This window comes from Scyliorhinus canicula, chromosome 14 (assembly GCF_902713615.1).
Source record: "Scyliorhinus canicula chromosome 14, sScyCan1.1, whole genome shotgun sequence".
In the NCBI taxonomy this organism is placed as follows: domain Eukaryota; kingdom Metazoa; phylum Chordata; class Chondrichthyes; order Carcharhiniformes; family Scyliorhinidae; genus Scyliorhinus; species Scyliorhinus canicula.
Genome location: NC_052159.1, coordinates 102,900,989 through 102,922,436, shown reverse-complemented (window position 1 = coordinate 102,922,436; position 21,448 = coordinate 102,900,989). Strand labels below are relative to the sequence as shown.

Below are 21,448 nucleotides of genomic sequence, written 5' to 3'. Positions count from 1 at the left end.
CAGACAGGGATAACCAAACTGTGTGGTGCAACTCCCGTGGGGTCACAAAACGGGATTTTATGGTCGGGAGCTCTGAGGCAGCAATGACTGCCCTGGAGCTTGGGCTGATTTCTGACAGCTCCAAGACCCCATTAAATATTTGTATTTTTTGGTGGTGGGCAGGTCTATTGAATTCCTTCATGAAGCCCTATTGCTTCTGCAAAAAAAGCTAGTAAAAAGATTAAGTGTTCGTTTATTTTGTAGAAACTCTATTACTTCAAAATCAGGAACATCTTGCATGAATAATCAGGATCATATTACATACATATGATTCTATTACATTAACAAACTCATCAATAATAAGGATTCGATTACTCCAATACTCAGAGTCCTGTTACATTAATAAAATTGTTCCAATTACAGTCACATTCAGTCTTATTTCTTTAAAAATCATGATGCTCCATAATAATCAGCACTCTATTACGTTAATCAGCAGGATTTGATTACATTAATAATCAGGATCGAATCACACGGTTCCTAGGAATTAACAATCAGCTGCCTATTGCATCAATAATCAGGAAATTATTGCATAAATAATGTAGATGCTAATACATGAATAATCTGAATTATTTCAATTAATAATCAGAGCCCTATCGGGATCCTATTGCATTAAAGTAATTTGCCAATTGTGTCAACAATCATGATCCTTTCAGGTAATACATTAATAATCCGTATACTTTGTAATTAATCAATGACCTATTACATCAATCAGAGTCCTATGACATTAATAACCAGAATCCTAGTACATTCATAATGATGCTCCCATCACATTCAAACCAAAAGCCTACTACTTCATAATTCAGTTTACTATCACATGCCTCCTCATCAACTCCAACAACCCCCATACACACAAATCGTATTCACTGCCACCCCCTCGGACCTCTCCACCCAACCAGTCAAGAACTAAAGCCCCACCTGCCTGCCGCCTCCTACTCAGCAACTCTTTAACCCACCAAATTTTCACTGGGGCCACATGAAGTCTGAGGCACTAAAAGGGGGTCACACAGTGAAAAAGTTTGGGAAGCACTGGGCTCAGGTTTCTAAGGTCAGTAAATGACTCAAGGCGCATTTCCCAAAGCCAACACGAACTTCCAGTCCAATATAAATTGAATTTTGAAGGGATGTACACTCAAGATTTTGAGTGTGCAAACATTGACACGACAAATTCAGAAGGCTGTTAAAAAGGCTTGCAGGATCTTTGGTTATATAACAGAGGCATGGTGTACGAAAGCAAGGAAGTTATACTAAGCCTTTATAAACTACAGCTGGAGAACTGGATTATCTGGGAACTTTTAAGAGTGCGTCACCTCAGGAACAAATGTCAAGGCCTTAGAAATGGTGCAGAGGGAATAGACTACTGTGGTAACAGGCACGGAAAATATCAGTTACATGGAGAAACTGGAATTGTTCTCCTTAGAGCAGAGAAAGTTAAACGAAGAATTGACAGAGGCACTTCAACTCATGAATGGTTTTGATGAGGAAATAAAGAGAAACATGTTAATTCATAGTGTTCTTCGTGTTTCCTCACCTTGTAGCTGAACAGGGGCACTTTAAGAGAACAATTCAGTAACGATATCAGCCTTTTGTGTGGGCAGTCTAATATCAAAGCCTGCAGTGTCAACATATTCTAAATAAACCTCTACATTTTGGTTGAACCTCCAAGGCCTGCAGACTCAATCTTGAATCCATCATCACTTTAGGCTGGGGCGGGGTCAAGGGAAATGCCGATTCGAGGGAATCACAGATTTGAGCCAGGGAAGTGGGATGGGAGTTTTCGGAGATGGGAGGAGAAGGGAGTCAGGGCACTAAAGGATTTGTTTCTGGGGGGGGAGGGGCGGTATGTGGGACTGAAGGAGCTGGAGGCGAAATCTGGATTGCGGCAGGTGGAAATGTTTATGTATGCAGGTCCGAGATTTCGCCAAAGAGGAAATACAGAGCTTTCCGGTGGTGCCAGCCTCCACACTGTTGGAGGAGATGCTGATGACAGGGTGAATGGAGAGGGGGGTGATGTCGGCAATTTATGGGGTGATTCTGGGAGAAGAGAAGGCACCGCTGGAGGGGATTAAGCCAAAGTGGGAGGAAGAGTTGCGAGGAGGCATGGAGGAGGGGTTGTGGTGGGAGGTGCTCCGGAGGGTGAATGCCTCAATTTCGTGCACAGGGTACAGCTGAAGGTGTTGTATAGAGCGCACCTCACAAAGGCAAGGATGAGCTGACTCTGAGGGGGTAGAAGAAGATGTTTGTGAACGTTGCGGGGGGTGGGGAGGGAGGGAGGGAGGGGGGGGGGGGGGAGCCAGCAAACCATGTTCATATGTTCTGGTCCTGTCCAAAGCTGGAGGGGTATTGGAGGGAGGTTTCCAGGGTAATTTCGAAGATGATTGAAGCTTGAGCCGGGTCCTCTGGAGGCCATATTCGGCGTATCGGATCGGCCGGAGTTGGAAGCAGGTGCAGAGGCAGATGTTTTAGCCTTTGCCTTGCTGATCACCCGAAGGCAGATCCTGTTGGGGTGGATGTCAGTTTCTGTGCCCTGGCGTGGCGGGCGCTTCTGTTGAAGATTTTAACACTCGGGAAGATGAAGTTTGAGTTGAGGGGAAGGATGGAAGGGTTCTACAATTCATGGGCTTTGTTCATTTGCACTTTCAAGAATTGAATGAAATCAAACATTAGAGGGTTGGGGGGGGGGGGGGGGGGGGGCGCGTTGGACTGTGTATGTTGTTGATGACTATGTATGGGTGGATGGTAGATTCCTGATTCCTTTTCTTTGTTGCTTGTATGTAAAATGCTGGGGGATGTTTCAGGGTTGGTGGGAGGATGGGATAGTTTTTTTTGAGGATGGGCAGGGGAAGAGACATTTTACATCCGGAGGAGACTGGTATAACTGCAAAAGCCAAGCACAGAAACACAGGAAGAAATAGCAGAGATTTTGCAGATCCACTCTTCACCAAAGCCTTTAGTCATCGCAGAAAGGTTTAGGTTTCATAAGCACAACTAAGAAGAAGGTGAATCAATTACATAGTTTATAGCTACCCTGAACAGACTGGCTGAACACTGAATTGGAGAATGTGTTAAACGATACCAGAGATAGATTAGTCTGTTGTTTAAGGAATGAAGCAATTCAAAAGCTGTTGTTAACCTAAAGCAACCTGACCTTAAAGAAACCTTTGGCAGTTGTATCCATGGAATTAGGAGCCAAATAAGCTCAACAGTTCCTAATATCTCCCTATCATGACAGCCATCCACCAACAAAGATTTTTGGACCTCATAACGGGATTCCATCACTGCAACGTGGCAACGATGAGAATGCAGGGGTGGGCATTGCTCTTGTCAGCACACACATGCATGAGCAAGTATCGCCAGTCATTCCTTCATGGGAACGCAGATGGACTTTCCAGACTACCCTTACCAAACAGTTTGTCAATAAGCAGTTTGGAATATGGAAACATATTTTACTTCATGAAAGCAGATGATACTCATGTAACTGCAGGACAGGTGAAGAAGCATCTAAAAAGTGATCCAGTACTGTCAGAGGTTATGGGCATGGAGCTTTGAGGCAAGACTTCAGAAGTTAACCCTAACTTAAAGCCATATTCTATCTGAAGACTCGAGTCATCCATACAGGGAGGTTGTCTCCTCTGGGAAATGAGAGTTATCATCGCACCATTACTAAGAAAACATGTATTAAACAAATTATACAAAGGTCAGTGTGCTTTGTAAGGATGAAGGAGATAGCCAGGAGCTATTTTTGGTGGCCGGGTCTGATGCTGAAATCGAGGAGAAAGTGGGAACGCGTTCGTCTTATGCAGCCATTGACCCCCATTGCACCCATGGGAACAGCAAGAGGAGGCCTGGCAATGGGTTCATGCTGATTTCGCCTGACCATTTGAAGGGTGTATGTTTCTCATTCTAGTCAATGCTTACCCAATGTTTTACCCATCGGACAAAACAAGAGAGAAATTGGGTAAAATCTTCAGAAGATTCAGTTACCCTGAACAACGTAAGCGATAATGGACCGCAGTTCATATCTCAAGAGTTCAGAAACTATTTGAAGAGAGCGGAATTAAGCACATCTTGTCCACTCCTCATCACCCTGCCGCAAATAGACTGGGAGAACGTTTTGTACAGGCGATGAAACATTTGTTAAATGTAACCAGAGAACAAGGTTCATTGTCTAAACATTTGAGTCAGGAATATGGCGTGCTCAAAGTTTATCTGGCGTTGATTATGGTTAAATTCAACTACGCACAGCATTCAATTTGCTAAAACTACCCAAGACTAAAATGGCAGCAGGATCAGGTCATGCGGCGCAAGAACAAGGCTAAATATTGTGTTTTTCGCCAGGGTCAAGAGGTTCTGGCAAGAATTTATGCCACAAGTAGATAAGTACATTCATGCCACCACCTTAGCACAGAGAGGACTGGTCTTCTCCACCACACAAACCCGAGACAATGTAATATGGAGAAGGCATGCAGATCAACTATTGGAGTCAAGAACCAATCCGCCAGAGGCAGAACAGTATGTCCAAATTTCAGCTGTGCCAAGAGATGATCTGGACCTTCCTGAGAACCTGACATTAACAGAACTAATTGGGGAAAACAGCACCTCAATTGCAAATCAAACACAGAGTCAACCTCAGATCACTACATCTGCTCCAGTTAAGATAAAGACTGACACCAAGCCAAAGATATCAGTGGTTGCAGCAAGTACTAAAAAGCAGACACCTGCGATTCGCCAACAACCACAGAGAATGATGACCTCGGGGACTTCTAACATATTGACTTGTTGTTGATTGTTTGTCCATGTTGCAAATTGATTATTATACTGCTTGTGTCAGGGACCTTTGATTTAAAAGGGAAAGGAAATGTGTATTCATAGTGTTTTTGCGTTTTGTCACAAGCAACCTTGTAGATGAACAGGGGCACTTGAAGAGAACCATGACATCATCGTCATTGGCCGCTTGCGCAGGCAAGCAGGCATGCTAACATTGCAGCTGTAGTGTTAAGATCTTCTAAATAGGGCACCACGGTGGCACATTGGTTAGCATTGCTGCCTACGGTGCTGAAGACCCTGGTTCGAATCCCCGCCCTGGGTCCCTGTTCATTTGGAGGTTGCACATTCTCCCCGTGTCTGTGGGTTTCACGCTCACAACTCAAAGATGTGCAGGGTAGGTGGATTGGCCACGTTAAATTGCCCCTTAATTGGAAAAAAATAATTGGGTACTCTAAATTTAAAAACGATCTTCTAAATAAAGCTCTACGTTTTGGCTTATCCTCCAAGGCCTGTAGACTCGGTTTTGAATCGACCACAAAAACATTTCTCATTTCCCAAGGTGGAGGGTCAGTCACCAAGGGGCACAGGTTTAAGGTCCATGAGGCAAAGTTTAGAGATATTCAAGGCAGGTTTTTTACGCAGAGGGTGGTGAGTGCCTGAAATGTGTTGCCAGGGGAGGTTGTGGAAGCAGGTACATTAACACCGTTCAAAAGGCATCTTGACAAATGGATAGGATAGGTATAGAGGGATACGGCACAAGGAAGTGCTGAGGGTTTTGGCAAAGGTTGTTATTATGACCGGTACAGGCTTGGAGGGCCGACGGGCCTGTGTCTGTGCTGTAATGTTCTTTGTTCTTTAATGTTACATTTGTGGTCATTGGCAGGCTCGATCATTTCAAAACTCTCTTGGCAGCCTCCTAACTTCTACTCTCAATGAACTTAGAGCTCATCCAGAACTCTTGTTGCATTCACCCCATCATGCAGCAAGTTTGGTTCACTATTAACCTGGTGCTCGTTGACCTACATTGGCTCACGGTCCGTTAATCACCTGATTTAAAATCCTCATCCCCCCCTCAAATTGTCTCAGCCCTTCCTATCTCAACTCGGGAAGGTAAGATCTGTTCATTCTCTGAAATCAGTAGCATGAGCAATGCAAAATCTCTGAATTCAAAAGTGTGAGCACATGTGCTTGAACTCAGGGTCTGAGTATTGTACATGTTTTGAACTCAGGAATATAGTTACTACCCATTCTCTAAACTTGGGAGTGGTAGTGCTCTGCATTCTCTGGACTCGGAAATTCAGCGCCATGCATTTTTTTAAATCAGTGGTGCAAGTACTGCACATCCTCTGGACTCAGAACTGTTAACCTTGTAAATTCTCCAAAATCAGTAGTGTCAGCATTTCGTAATCTCTGATCTAAGGAGCGAGAGCACTGTACATTCACCGAACTCTGTAGTGCGAGTGCTGTACATTCTCTGAACTCATTGGTGTGAGTGTTGTTTGTTTTCTGAACTTGTGAGATGGTGTCCACTGTGCATTCAGGCGTATGTGTCTGTAAATTTGCTGAACTTGCAAGTTTGATCTCTGTATATTCTCTGAATTCTGGAGTGTAAGCCCTCTGTAGTATCTGAACTTGGATATATGAGCACATTGAGTGCTCCAGAACAAGGAGTCTTAATTAAGCCTGTCTGTTCTCTGAAGGTTGGGTTTACCTGCACTACAAGTGGGTTGGATCACATTTCTGACTGGCCCCGTTGGGAGGGGAAGTCATAGACAATAGTTTGTCTGGAATGTATAATTTTTGATTTTGCTGTAATTTGATCCAGTCATTGTCAGGCAGACACCAGAGTGTGCAACGCCACTGTTTTCAGAGAACGGCTTCAGCTGTTGTCCTCAAAGAAATTTCTTTCTCTCTAATAGTCCAGCTGAATATTGGTGGATCTTACTAAAGTTCGAGTCCAATGAACAGCTTCATGATTTTGAAATAAAAATCTCATACTGGACTATAAAAGGCATGCATGCATAAGCAAAATAATTGATATTGCATTCAATGAAATACTTCAGCTTTAATAAGAAATAAAAACATTATTTCACAGGAAATTACTTGCAAATGGATTATAATTGAATTAAACAGTTTAAAATTGGATAATATTGGATGTCAACTGATACTTTAATCTAATTTACCATTACTCTCACTTTCCTAATTAATTCATTTTGCCAATATGCACACCATTTTACATTTCATAGGTGTTTGCTCTCGTGTTTGCCAATGAAATCTAGCTTAATTACCATGTTTCCATTATTATGAGGTCCTCGATTTGTGTTTAATCTAGCCATTCCATCCGATTATATTTCTGTGGGACAGCTTAAAAGCATTAATACTGACGAATAAACAATGAATGTTACAACTTTGTTTCCTATGTACAGATCATCACATATATCCCTGAGGTTAAACGAAAATGAGCAAAAATAAGCTTGTGACATCGTTCAGTAATTGGTTGGGTGGAAAGAAATACATAAAAGAAGTAAACGACTACTTTTCTGAATGGCATGATGTGACAAATCGTGTTCCCCAGGGCCCCATCAGGGGTCTCAGAATTTCATCTGATGTATTTTTTGGATAAAGGCAGTGCAGGTACAGATGAGTCATGATCTAATTGAAAGGTAGAACCACCTCAAATCATAAAATAGCCCAATCCTATGTTGAATTTCATATCATAAAAATTATTTTTTAAAGTACCAATATAAAAAAACATTTCTTAATCACTCTTTTATCTTGTTTTATGCTTTAAAACATTTGGTTCACAAGTAGTGTGAGGTAATATTTCATTGTGAACATCTCTTATTGTGATATCAGGAATCACTGATCACTAGCCAATACTTCATTTTAACTGCAAAATGCAATATTACCATAATACATCTTCAGATGGCACCAAGTAATTTTAATATACAATGCGACCCGTTGACAACATCATCTGAAAACACGGTCAATTTCCACACGGACACAGATAGCACCCAGTTCTGCCTCACCATCACTTCCTTTCCATTACCTCTAAATTGTCACAAGGCTGACCACGTCCAGTATTGGGTGAACAGAAACTTACTCCATTGGGAAACACAAAGCCATTGTCTTGGAACCATAAAATACATTTCCAAGTTACCAACTCATTCCTCATACCTGGCAACTGAATGAGGTTAAATGAGATTGTTTACAACTATATTGTCATCTTTGACTTTTAGATGAGTTTCCAACCACATATCCGTGCCATCATCCAACTCCACCCCTGCATTTGATACTTCTAGATTTGACTATTCCAATGCACACCTGGCTGGCCTGCCACATTCCACTCTTCGTATTTGGTCTGTTTGGCTGGAATTTCTAAAGATCGTGTCTGTTCCACTAGAGATTTTACTGTCTATCACCTTTTTGTACCTCCAGCCTCAGAGCCGGCCAGGCCAACCAACAAGGCCCACAGCTGACTCAAAATTGAACTATGAACCTCATCTCATGTGCGAGCTGCCAGCACACGTTACTCCTTCTGTGATGAAACTACTAAAGCTCAGTCCTGGAATGAGTTCCTGGACACTGTAAGGGGTCAAACACCCAAGTCTCCACCCTATCCCCGTAACCCCACTGAACCTTTTGGACACTAAGGGGACTAAGGGCCAACTTAGCATGGCCAATCCACCTAACCTGCACATTTTTGGATTGTGGGAGGAAACCGGAGCACTCAGACGAAACCCACGCAGACACAGGGCAAAAGTGCAAACTCCACACAGACAAAGGCCGGAAATGATCCCGGGTCCCTGGAGCTGTGATGCAGCAGTGCTAACCACTGTCCCACCGTGCCGCCCATTAGCAAATTATGTCAAGAGAAAATGTGATTAAAGGTACCAGGCATTGGATGAGGCAGTGTGGATGGGGTCATTCGGAAATAATGTGGAATCGAGATGCATTGTAATTCTAAAAAAAGAATTTTTGTTGAAATTATAAATTCCTAGTGTATTGCAGAATTGGTGATATGATACATTATCAACCTAAAAAATCAATTATTTCTTAAGTATTCATAATGGGACCTTGTGATACAAGCATTCTGACTTTTCAAGTTTTCCAATAGGTTTCTTGTGACATTGCTAAGGATGTGTAGTTTCTGACATTTATAATGATCTTGTGACAGCCAAATGTTCAATGGTGCAATTACAGCAATTCTCCTGAAGCAAAGCATTACAGAATTACAAACAATCAAAAATATTGCAGATGTTATCCTGGAACGATAGAGATCAAAGACACAATATTTGTAATACTGTTTTCTAACATTAACCATGCGTCAAATGTTTTTTGCATGAGATCCAGACCTGCATTCATCCACACTTAAGTCAGTGTTTTTAAGGCTTGGTAGGTTTCTCACCGGTCTCGCTCACACTTCGAAATTCTTTCAGCAGCGGGGAACCAAACTTCCCCCCCCCCCCCCCCCAAAACCTTCATGACATTCCTGCATACCCCTCCTTCATCCCACGAGCCTTTTCCTCCTCAGGCCCCGACCTGGCACCATGGTAGTGCCAAACCTGTCCTGCCAGGTTCCCAACCACCCAGTGTCCTCCAAGATCCCTGGAGTGGGCATCACGCCTGGTTCGCCACTTGTGGTGACCAGTACTAATCGGCACCTTGGTGAGGCCTCGCTGATGCAGCCAATGGCTCCCGGGAGCCGGGGGAATGCAACCTCAACCTAGCCATGCACATTTAAATAAGCCTAATGGTGCATTTAAATATCATTACCTGGATCATGCCAGGCACCGCAGGCCGGGTGACTCGAACGCAGTTTTGCCCCCAGCATAACAGGGTGGGAAAATCGTTCCCAATGTTTTTACATTGAATCTGTCAATCATCCTTCCATTATTTGGCTCTGCATAGTAAGTTGAAGATTGGCTTCCTAGAATCAAGAGCCATCTCTTGCACAATTAGCAAAAACTACTGGGAACCAGTGGAGGAGCAGAGCTCCACCACTGATTGATCTACGGTTAAGTAGGTAGGGCCCTTAGATCAAGCAGACCAATGGATATGTTAAACAATGGTTTGGATATTTGGGGGCAAATTTCCTCGAATACAACTCAGAAAGAGCATTTGTATTATCACGTGTGCTATATGTTGCTGAAAGGCTTTACATTGCAACAAATGATAATCGATGGAGCCATTGTTGGAAGAGGGAATTCGGACGTGAACGTAGGGGTCAAAACGTTTTGACACACAAAGCAATGTTCATTTGCCCCCCCCCTGTTTAACAGGTACATCCAACACCTGTCCAGTCCTTCCACCCATTGGAAGCTGGCCTATCATAATTACTTAATGCTTTATCTACCGTTCCCAAATCCTGAAATGATTCAAAGTGATAACCCTTATTGATGGAAGTTTCTATATTTTATTCAGTATAAGGAAGACTTGACCTATGCAAATGTCTGAGCAGTAATATCAAAGCACAGCAGCATTACCATTTTGCTTTTGATAGAAGCACGGTTACCACGTACCCACTCCCTGGTCATGCCAGTCAATGTAGCATGTATACATGTGGTCTGACTGCGAGCCCCATTTTGCTGTGAGGATCAGTCTAAGGGATGGTACCAAGTTTCCTCTGACCAAACCGATTCCTTGCCCAGGGAATCGGTTTTATGCTTACCATTCACAGCAAAGTTATGGAGACAAATTTAACCCAATCTTTACCTCACTAGTATTTGAATGGCCCAATTACAAATATGTCAATGAACTATCTTCCTGCCCAAACTTGGACAAACTCTTGGGGTTGGTTTAGCACAGTGGGCTAAACAGCACGGGTTCAATTCCCATACCGGCCTCCCCGAACAGGTGCCGGAATGTGGCGACTAGGGGCTTTTCACAGTAACTTCATTGAAGCCTACTTGTGACAATAAGCAATTATTATTATTACTACTCTTAAGATCTCTGGCCTCCCATGCTCAGACTCCTAGCAGTTTGAAGCATTCGAATGCTAAGCTTAACTAAAGCAAGAAAAACATGGTACCTTTGTAGTCAACTATTTTATCTCGGCTTTACACACATCCGAGTTTTTGAAGTTCTGGCAAGATGTTTATCTATCAGTTCTTGTATAGCAGGCTGAGATTTATGCTGAAGACAACTTTACACAATTTGGTCCCTTTCAAAACCCTCCAGGTTAAAAGCACTTAGGTCAATGAGGTCCCAAACAATAATTCCTCACAAATCACTCTAAACCTCATTTAACCAGGGTGTACTACAGTACAAGCAAGATTAAAATTGTAGTTCAGAATAATAATGAAATTAACAGTATGTAAGTTAGTTTTTATTAATTAGCACGGTAACCAAATGGGGAATTCCCAGGATACATAGACAAAAGCGTCTGGCGAAAAACCAATATTTTCAACTTGCATTACAAGATGACCAGCCACAACAGGAACACGCTCTGCATGAAAAGACCTCAAAGATCATCCTATTTTTAATGGTTTACAATTTCTGCCTATAATGTTTTTACTTACTCCAGTGTTTCTACACAAACCTCTTCCAATGGATATAATGCGAAAGGAGGTAGGTTTCAGTGTCTCAAGTAAGGCCTCGTGAAATGTTTGTCGTCGGTGACCTGTAATTCTCTAATCAGAAAGCTGCTCTAATATCTTCCTAACTGTCTCAGATAGCCTCATGACACTGTGGCAACTATCTTTGCCATTCGGACAACTTCCTGCAACTCACTGGTCTTACCTTCATGTTTTGGCCACAAAGAAAATTTCAATTTAAGCTGACGCAGATCATTAAGAAGTAGCACTAGTGCCGGACACTCTGCTCCTAATCAGCCAGCTGCCTATGGCAAGCTCTTATTATTGCTTGCATATGCCTGACAACCTGGAAAGCAGAATGGGGCCCCACTGACTCCCGAGCAGCAATTGTTTTTGACCATTAAACTCTTACCAGGTTTTACACCAAAAGACCAAAATTGACTCCATGATATTTCAGAAACGGTTGTATGTGAAAAATAAATGCTCCTGTTTCTGGTGTTAAACGCTTGTATCTTGGTAAGAAATTGACACAAGCTATAAAGAATTTAGGATGTACTGTAAATATATAGGATATGTTTGGTCTTTCCATTTACTTTGTCATTCCAAAAAGCTTAAGACTTGTTTATTTATTTGATATTTAAGTGAAAACAGGCACAAAGACTTGCTCATTCATGTACTGGAATATGAATTTTTATCATAGATTGATTGACATTGACCTATTAAATGTGACGCAGAGTTAAAAGTCACATGCATGCAAACAGCCAGACTACACTATAAGAAATTTAACAAACGTATCCAGTGACATTAATGATCAAAAGTTCTTCTGGAATTTGTAAACTGTTTGAATACAATCTACAACAAAATCATATCTTTCCGATGTTCTCAAAAACCTGAAGGCAGTTCCATAAATTCAGACAGAATCAAAGAATGGTTACAGCACAAAGGGAGATCATTCAGTCATCAAGCGCATGCTGGCTCTCCACAAGAACAACTCAGCTCATCTCTCTCCCTAAAGCACTGTGATTTTTCCCTTTAAGCTGCTTATTGAGTTCTTGTTGAAAGCCACAACGATATGTCCTTCCACCAGCCTCTCAGGCAATGCATTCCAGATGCTGCATAATAAAGCTTTTCTTTACTCTGCTTTTCATTATTTTTCCAATCACAATCCATACCCTCTAGCTCTTAACCTTTCCACCAATGGAAACAGTTTTCTCTCTACCTTCTTTGTATGGGCCACTCATAATCTTGAGCAACTCTATTCAATCGCCACTCAATCTTCTCTCCCATAAGGAGAACAATCCCACCTTTTCCAATATTCTATGTAACTGAAATCTCTTGCAATAGCCAGCACAGGACATACGATGTGGGAATGATTATTTTCCCAATGCTCCAGAAGGAGTACAAACTCCCCCGCTAGAGGCTGGGTAGCTTATCTATACTTGTATAAAAGGTAGGCCAGTGTGGAACCAACGGAGTGAGAGAGTAAGCATCCGGAGGGTTTTAACCAGCCCTCATTTATATAAGTGTTGTTTAAATAAAAGTTTTTTACTTTTACTTGCTGGGAATTCCCTGTGGCTTACTAAATCTCTCCACCTTACAAACCTTTTCTGAAACCCTCACAATCTTCTCTAAATCCGTTAGTTCATCCCTGAAGGACGATGTAGAGGATTGGACACAATCCAGTTGGAGCTGAACAAGTAGTTTTTGAAGGATTATTATAACTTCCTTACTTTTATACTTGAGGCCTCTGTTATAAAGCTAACCCTTGTTTTTTCAACCAGCCCTGTCACCTTCAATGATTTGTGCTTATATATACCCAGGTCTATGTCCCTACACCTCCTTAACAGTTGTATCCATTATTTTATAGGCTGCATTTATTTCTGCCACAACCCTAGGGCAGCCCTTCCTGCACATGCGCAGATGCATTTTCAGTATCAGCCTGTGACACAGCATTTAAATTAAGAATAGTTTTCGGAGCAGTTCTGATTTCTGAGACTTCATTATGCATTTCCGGCAAATTGGTGGCTTGTAACAGTCTCCTTTATAACGATGGTGGACCTAGGTGGCATGGTGGCACAGTGGTTAGCACTGCTGCCTCACAACGTTGAGGATCCAGGTTTGATCTCGGCCACGGATCACAGTCAGTGTGGATTGCACATTATCTCCGTGTTTGCGTAAGTTTCACCCCCACAAGCCCAAAGATGTGCAGGGTAGGTAGATTGGACACGCTAAATTGCCCCTTAATTGGGGGGAAAAAAAGAATTGGGTACTCTAAATTTAAAAAAGAAGAAAAAAGAAGAAAAAAAACAACTATGATGGACCTTACTTTGGCTCGTTACCTATCATCAAAGCTTTTATTTAAGTTAATTGCATCCCAGGCATCTTGTACTGTTTCCGGACTGGAATAACTATTAAATAAACCAATATTGTTTTATCAAAGTTATTCCAGTCGTGGATCAACAGGTAGATACATTTTTAAAACAGAGTGCTGGAGAAAAAGTAGGAAAAATATAAAAACATGTTAAAATATTTCAGATAAATTCATCGCTGAATGTGGGCTCAAAATAATGATCCTGGGATAAAGATTTCTATTATCTACCAACTGAGCTGCACAGCCATTAAAAACGAATCCAACACGTTCACTGGTTCTAAAGACAGCTCTACTAGTGAGCCCTCTTAAATGTTTCCATGGAAATGGGAGTGATACTAAGATTATTTTGGATTGCTACCTCCTGCAGTGATATAGTCTCCAAATCAACATTTTACCTTGTTTTTGTGCACCAAAGATAAAACTAATTCGAGCAAACAGGTCAGGGTTTTCATATCTGTCATCATTTGCTTTTATCCAGAAGCAGTTCTCAGGCATTTCAAGTGGTCTGATCTGCGGGAACAAATCAAACAATCAAAATTTGAGCAGTGAAATACCTGGTTATGATGCGTTTTATTTTTGATTAAACAAATTAATTGCTTGAAACAAAGTGCATAAAATTTGGACAAAAGCATTTCAGTAGTCATGAGGAAGAACATGTCAAATTTGATGCAACACAATTCGACTTGATCTTTCAGAATCTTGAAGCACCAAATTCCTGAGCCCCAATCATGACTACAAAGAGAATCAACGACTTATAAACTGACAAAGCATGCAATGATACATTGTTGTATTTTGTTCAGAACATAAATGTTTATATTTTAAGAATATTGAAGGTTTCCTTATGGATCGGAGGTGTATTTTCATTTCAGGTATTTATGATGAACATGTCTGGTCATACCAGTATGTGATTAACTTCTGGCCTCGCTCTTGATATAAAGATAATCAAGAGTCATCTAAACTGGCCTAGCTGTACAAAAATTTACATGTGATCATATTTGTTTTAAGAAAATGAGTTATAAAGTATAATTTTGGAGGTGGATCTCTATTATGTTTTTATATAAGTAAAATATTATGTTACTTATTACAGGTTAGATATGTAAAATATCAGTGGAATAACATGTATAAATACATTGTGTGAATGAATGACTGGGACTGTACCTTCAAGCTGTACAGTCAATTAAATAATATCTATTTATGACAGTTGTAGACATCGAGCCACTACCAGTCTATTTAAACTCAGATAGATTATTGGTGTTCTGGTAATAGTGCTAAATTATTATGATCCCCGTAGAGGTTTCTAAAAAAAAAAAATCAGACTTCCAGTGAATGCCTGAAAAGATCATAGAATTCCTACATTGCAGAAGGAGGCACATCGAGTCTGCACCAACCCTCCGATAGAGCACCCCACCCAAGCAAATTTCCCCACCCCACCGCAATAACCCCTTAACCTAACCTATACATCCCAGGACATCAAGGAGAAATTTAGCATGGCCAACCCACCTAACCTGCACATCTCTGTCACCATACATCAAGATATCAAGTAGAGTATCCTTTATCTGTAAATCAGACCGACTGCGCGCAACCTTTGGCTCAGGCAGAACAGAGCCCATACAAACCTCGCCGACCACATCCGGCATTTACCGTGCAACATCTCTGACCAAAGCCGGAGTAAACCTCACCGTTCACACCTAACCTTTAGCACGGAGGTCTAGTTATTTGCCTGCACTGTTTATTCTGCAATTCTTGTCTGCACGGTTTCCCTTGCGAACCCTCTCCCCTCAGCAGAATTGCAGATGGCGCCATGGATAGAAACTTATTACAGGGACCTGATATTGGCCATTGTAATGTAAGTGGGCCTGGATTCAAACACATATCCGAAAACCAAAATTATCTGAAATACAATCGGCCCCAAAGATTTCCAATAGCGGATACTTGGGGGCTGGTTTAGCTCACTCAGCTAAATTGCTGGCTTTTAAAGCAGACCAAGCAGGCCAGCAGCATGGTTCGATTCCCGTACCAGCCTCTCCGAACAGGTGACGGAATGTGGCGACTAGGGGCTTTTCACAGTAACTTCATTGAAGCCTACTCGTGACAATAAGCGATTTTCATTTTTCATTTCATTGACCTTCATAATAAACAGAAAGCAATGCTGACTAAACACTACTTCAACAGGGAGCTTATGCTCTAAACCAGCGTTTATCATACTCAGGGTCACGGATAGGTGTCAGGAGGGTCGCGGCAGTCCCAATCTGAGGAGAAGCGCCCTGCGGCCGCGACCAGCTTTTTAAAATGCCAGCTGCGACCGGCTGTTAGGTTGAGAATGCCGGCCGCGACTGCCAGTGCCCGCAGCATTTTGCCTCGATCCATCCGACTGCCACCCAGATTGTTCAATGGGTGATTAGCTTTACTAAATTACATCTGGCACTCCATTGTTCCGCTGACCCATAGGAGAAGGCGGTGGGGCTGTTGGAGCTCAGGACCGGTGAAGGACACGGAGAGCAGCCGAGTGAAGTTTGTATGAGGAGTGAGAATGGCGGGTCACGATGCTGGCAGTCAGCACCAGTTCACTGGCTTCCATAAGTACTTCAGTGCCTACACCATTCCAGAAAGAAGGAATTATGTGATAGCTATATAAACAGGGGTTGCAGCAATTTGTTTGTTCTTCAAATTGAGATCCAAGAAAAAGGCACCAGCAGCAATCACAGAAAGAAATAATGTGTGGTTTTCCTCTGGGACAGGGCAAGTAGAATTCAAGGACCAGTATGTGAAATATGTGTGAATGTTTGAAACCTCTGCAATCGTGTCACTATAATGGTGTATTATGAGTTATCAGACTTCACAAATCAAACTCATGGTACTCTACGTGTTGTTTACAAAAAAGAGAATGCCGTCCGCATGCAGTTTCCTCAGGCAGATCCAGCAGTTCCCTAGCGGGGTAGAGAGCCATCTCCTGACATCAGCATGGTAACCCAGTATCATCTCCTCTTGGCGACAGCGTGCTCTACCAGTACCAAATTTATTTTCTAAAACGGCAGTCTTCCCACCAGAAATGGCAGCAGACAGCAGATCACGAGCCAGGCACGTACACTATGTAATGGCCACAGAATCATGGCGAAGAGATTCCTCCATTGTGTCGCAAAGGTTGGTCAGCCGGTGTGAATCCCGAAGGATGGCTGGTTGATAAAAATGGATCCCAGGCAAAAAAGTATGAAAAACTGCTCTAAATTGTAGAAAATAGCCCCACATTTAACATTTCAAACAACTGAAAATCTCCCTCCAAGGAATTCTTTACTCTGCCCCTTAAATAGCCCCTTAAGTGGACACTTAATTTCCAAGGAAACAGTCCAGAGCTCTTTTTGCCTTTTCCAGCTAGACAATTTCTTCACCCCGAAACTTGCTTTCATGATAAGATTAACCTGACGATTCCCCATTTTAGCCAAAGCTATGGAAATCTTCCAGTTTTGTTCAAACTCTCACAACCTTGGTCTCTTCAATCTGAACAAGCTGCCATCCATATTCATGAGTGATGAATGATTCACTCTCAATCTGTCTGTCACTATGATTCTTGCAGTCTGAACCTCACTGTGATATGTTTTGGAAAAACTCCTACAATAGCTTCCTATATAACTTTCCCTTCTCAAAGCTCATCTCCATGGAAATGTGAATCACATAGACCTTGTATCAAAGTAAAAATGTTAATTAGCTTCCAGCAGACTCCCGACTTCATTTGATTTTGAAAAGAAGTGGACAATTTGCAAAGAAGTATCACACTTTCCTAACATAACTGTGGTACACTGCGAAACATGCTTGCCTGTGTCAAATTTAATTAAACTGAAGACAGTTAGATTGCTGTGTTAAAAATATCAAAAAGGGGTAGGTATAAAACAAAGCATGTTGCAGCAGAGGTGAGCAAAGCTAAGATGGCATAACAGTATGGAGCATGTAGAGAATTTTGCTTTAGAAGATAAGGTGTGAAGTGAAGCTTAGCAATTGTATTTTTAAAGGAAAATTTACAACTAGCAAAAATCATAAATGAGTAAAGCAAAGTATTACATTTATTCTTACTCAAAAGTAGTAGCCATGAAAACAACTTGATAGAGTTTTTATTTTCTGGGAAGGGGACTTCCAAAGAAATTTATGAAACATTCAAACATGAAAGAGAAAAACATTTTAAGAGAGACTGAAAGCTGTGAGTTGGAGTGGCCATGATATCCTGAAGAATGTGCTATGCTAAGAGAAAGCTTTGAAAGAAGCAGAGAGAGTCCTCGCTACCCTCACAGAGAAAAGTATTTTGCCCGTGTTTTGATACAAGTCTTGGATTTCCATAATCATGTGAGAGAGAAAAGCCCTGCTAAATACTTCCTCTAGAGCCGCAGTGGATTTTTGCAGTAATCGCCGGGTGAGGCCGCACTGCTCTTGGCAGAAAAGATGACTGAGGTGATGGTCGTGGAACTTGAAAAACAGTTCACAAAGCACATGGAGGTGATGAGGAAGGAGATGGTGGTGGTATTGAAGATGCTGTTGGAGGAGGTGATTGCCCCGGTGAGGGGGGCGGTTTCAAGAGCATCGGCCGCGGTGCGGGAGCAGGATGAGACACTGAAGGAAGTGGAAGAGACATTGTCGCAACACAGTGATCAACTCACTTCAATGGGTAAGGAGCTGCGGAGGGTGGTGAGGCCAACAAGGGTCTACAAGCCAAAATGGAGGACTTGGAAAACAGATCTAGACGGCAAAATCTGAGGACCGTGGGTCTGCCCGAAGGAGTGGAGGGCCCCAGGCCGATGTGGTATTTTGCCAAGATGTTGGGGAGCTGTTGGGGGAGGGGGAAGATCCCTCTCGGTACGAATTGGGTCGGGCTAGTAGAAGAAGATCCTCTGTTGGGAAAAACAGAAGCAGGAGGTGCAGTGGGCTGGAGCTGGTATATGTATATACCAGGACTTTACTATGGAGTTGGTGAGGAGGCGGGCGGCCTTCGGCCAAGTGAAGACGGCACTGTATAACAGCAGGGTACATTCGGCATAGTGTACCCAACTAAATTGAGGGTGGCCTACAAATCCAAAGACTTTTATTTTGATCCTGTGGAAGTGGCGGAAGTCTTTGTGAAGGCAGAAGGACTGGGGCAGAATTGAGAAATGGGACTGAGAATTGGTATTATACTGAGGGTAGGGGGTATTTAGGAGTGTATGTAGCTTTATTTTTTCACTGTATGTTGGTATATATCCTAAATAAGTCGACATTGTCTATTTTGACAAGGTACGAGTTGTGATTTTCCTTTGTAATGGTTCTTTGGGGTTTGTGTGTTTACACTGGGATTGTGTGTTAAAGGGAATTTCTTTGTTTTTCTGGGACCGGGCAGGGGAGGAGATTGGATGGGAGTGAGGCCTGGGCAGGGGCCTCCACACTGGCTAGTTTAGACTGGCCAGTGAACGGGAGTGTAGTGGGTGGAGGGGCTGCGGCCATCAGAGCCTGGTAGAACATGTTTCGATGAGCCTAGGAGGGGTGAAGCTGGGGGAGGAGACCGATACTGGGTGAGGTGTTTTTGAGAGGAAGTGAAGGGGAGGAGGTTGGGAGGGCTCTACAATTCATGGGTGTCATTCATTGTACACTTTCGGGGATTGGATGACCTTGAAAATTAGCGGGGGGGGGGGGGGGGGGGGGGGTGGGGGGTCTATATGTATTAATGGTGACTATGGGCGATTCCTGATTCCTTTTTTTTAAATTTGATGTTTATGTTGTCATGCGAGCTGTTGTTTGGGGGTTATGGAGGATGGGATTCTTGTTGTTAATAAGGGGATTGACATTGTATTCATACAGTTTACTGTTTGTTGGTGGGTGTAAATTTTGAAGAAAATGTGAAAAAGGAGAATAAATTATTTTTTTTAATTTTAAAAAAGAATGACAAAAAAAATTGTTACTAAATGTTTTAATTTAATATCTCCGAAAGTGGTTTTGCAATTCTTGTTTCTGACACCAGAACACCTATTTCCTCATTACAAATTGCTAATCATTGTGACAGCTTGTCCAAGTTTCCCTTTGTAATTCAGGCAGCCTTGCAATTATCACCTGCCATATCATAACAGTTTAAAGTATAACTGTTAAAAAACCTGACATTTGTAACATTTTCTTGAGACTTTGGAGACCAGCAGTCTATCCACCACCATCACAGATACTTTGGTCATTTTCTACACCTTCTTCCCAATGAAACAACCTGGTTCCCACTATAATCTTTAACACCCAAGCCACCCACTTTTCCTGTCAACGGAATTCAGAAAATGTCACATGATCCTCTTCATTGCTCCATTTTAAAATTAAAGACAATGTTCCAAGGCGTTACAATTTTATAAAATCTCAGTTCTAACATGTAGCTTTTCATTATCAAATGCACAGCTAGCAGCAATGCAATGCACTTCTCTGAACCACACATGGCTATTTTGTCTTGATGTCATACAGTATCACATTTTTCTTAACCTTTTAATGTGTGTTTTTTTTTGCTAATCTTTTGTTCCTTCCTAATCCTATGTTAGAACCAACAAAAGGAAGTGCATGCTACGTCATGTGCTTTTAACACATTTGTTTAAAATGAGAAATTTAGAGCCCAAAAGAACAACCATTTTTGGGGATAGGAGTTGCATAAAGTATTTAAATGTTAGGAGGCAAATCTGTCAATGCAATAGCTCAACTTAAATGTTTTGTTACCCTCAAAGAAAAGGGTTAAAAGAAAAACGATAGTTGAAGAACATGGGAGTGGAGATGAGAGGCGATGCCAGTCAGAAGACCTGCAAGAAAGAGAGCAGCAAGAGGGGAATTATCTATGGGAGCAATAAAAACATAAAGATGCGCATTTACTGCAGATTGTGCCTTTCACTCTCAGGCTAACTCAGATCAATAAATATTGTGGAAGGGTAGTGACCATTATAATGTAGGAAATAGGATTGCCAGACAATCTATAGAAAGTAATCAATCCCTGCTGTATTATGGGGTGTAATCCTTAGTATTACATAACATTACATAATCCAGCTTCTAGTAGATATAGGTTCTGTTGAGTTCTTTGCCAGGTAACCAACTTGACACCATCAAGACGTATTACTCAAGCGGCCATTATTTATGAATCAATTCGATGGTGTGTGTCAGCAGGTTTTTGTATTCAATATGACTCTATAAAATGTAGAATTCTCAGTTTGGGAGACCTAAGTGTTGACGCCGGGACTGAACTATATGTGGATCGAGATCCCGTTGGGGTGCTATTCTGTATGAGAGTCAGGACATGCAAATGCCATTGCACTCTGCCAGCGCAAATTCAGAGCAATTCACAGTCCAGCCGGCATCTTAACTACTGGGGCCGAAGTAGGCACGAAAGAGCCTGGCAGCTGGAGCTGCTTTTAAGCACTCCACTGACCACACACTCCCTACAGCCATCAAGATGGCTCACAGAAGGGCTGCCCCACAAGTTTGGGAGTCAGAGGTGGACCCACAGCTTCATGTCAATGAAGGCAGAAGGAATAGCCTCTTTCCCAGGGTGGGCCCTCCTGCACACCGCCTGGGAGGTGATGTGCCAACCTCACCAGGAGAAGAAAGCTGGTGATCCAAAGGCATAGGGGTCATTTGTGAGGACTGTACTCGGAGAGGGGCAGAGAACCAGGGAGGGCTTGCAAGGCCACAGTGCAGGTGTCTGCAGTAATATGCATAAACAAGTGTATGTGTAAATATGTATAGTCTCCAACCACTAGGTGTCAGGCAA

General features: G+C 42.2%; 1 protein-coding gene across 4 annotated transcripts in view; it reads right to left on the bottom strand.

The window, feature by feature from the left end:
- Positions 1-21,448, bottom strand: part of LOC119977295 (protein diaphanous homolog 3-like) — a 729,004-nt gene that overhangs the window by 450,027 nt on the left and 257,529 nt on the right. For all 4 annotated transcript variants that reach the window (XM_038818049.1, XM_038818051.1, XM_038818050.1 and 1 more), the window contains exon 17: positions 14,106-14,220. In XM_038818049.1, coding sequence (XP_038673977.1) covers positions 14,106-14,220 — 115 coding nt within the window. The remainder of the gene's footprint in view (positions 1-14,105; positions 14,221-21,448) is intronic.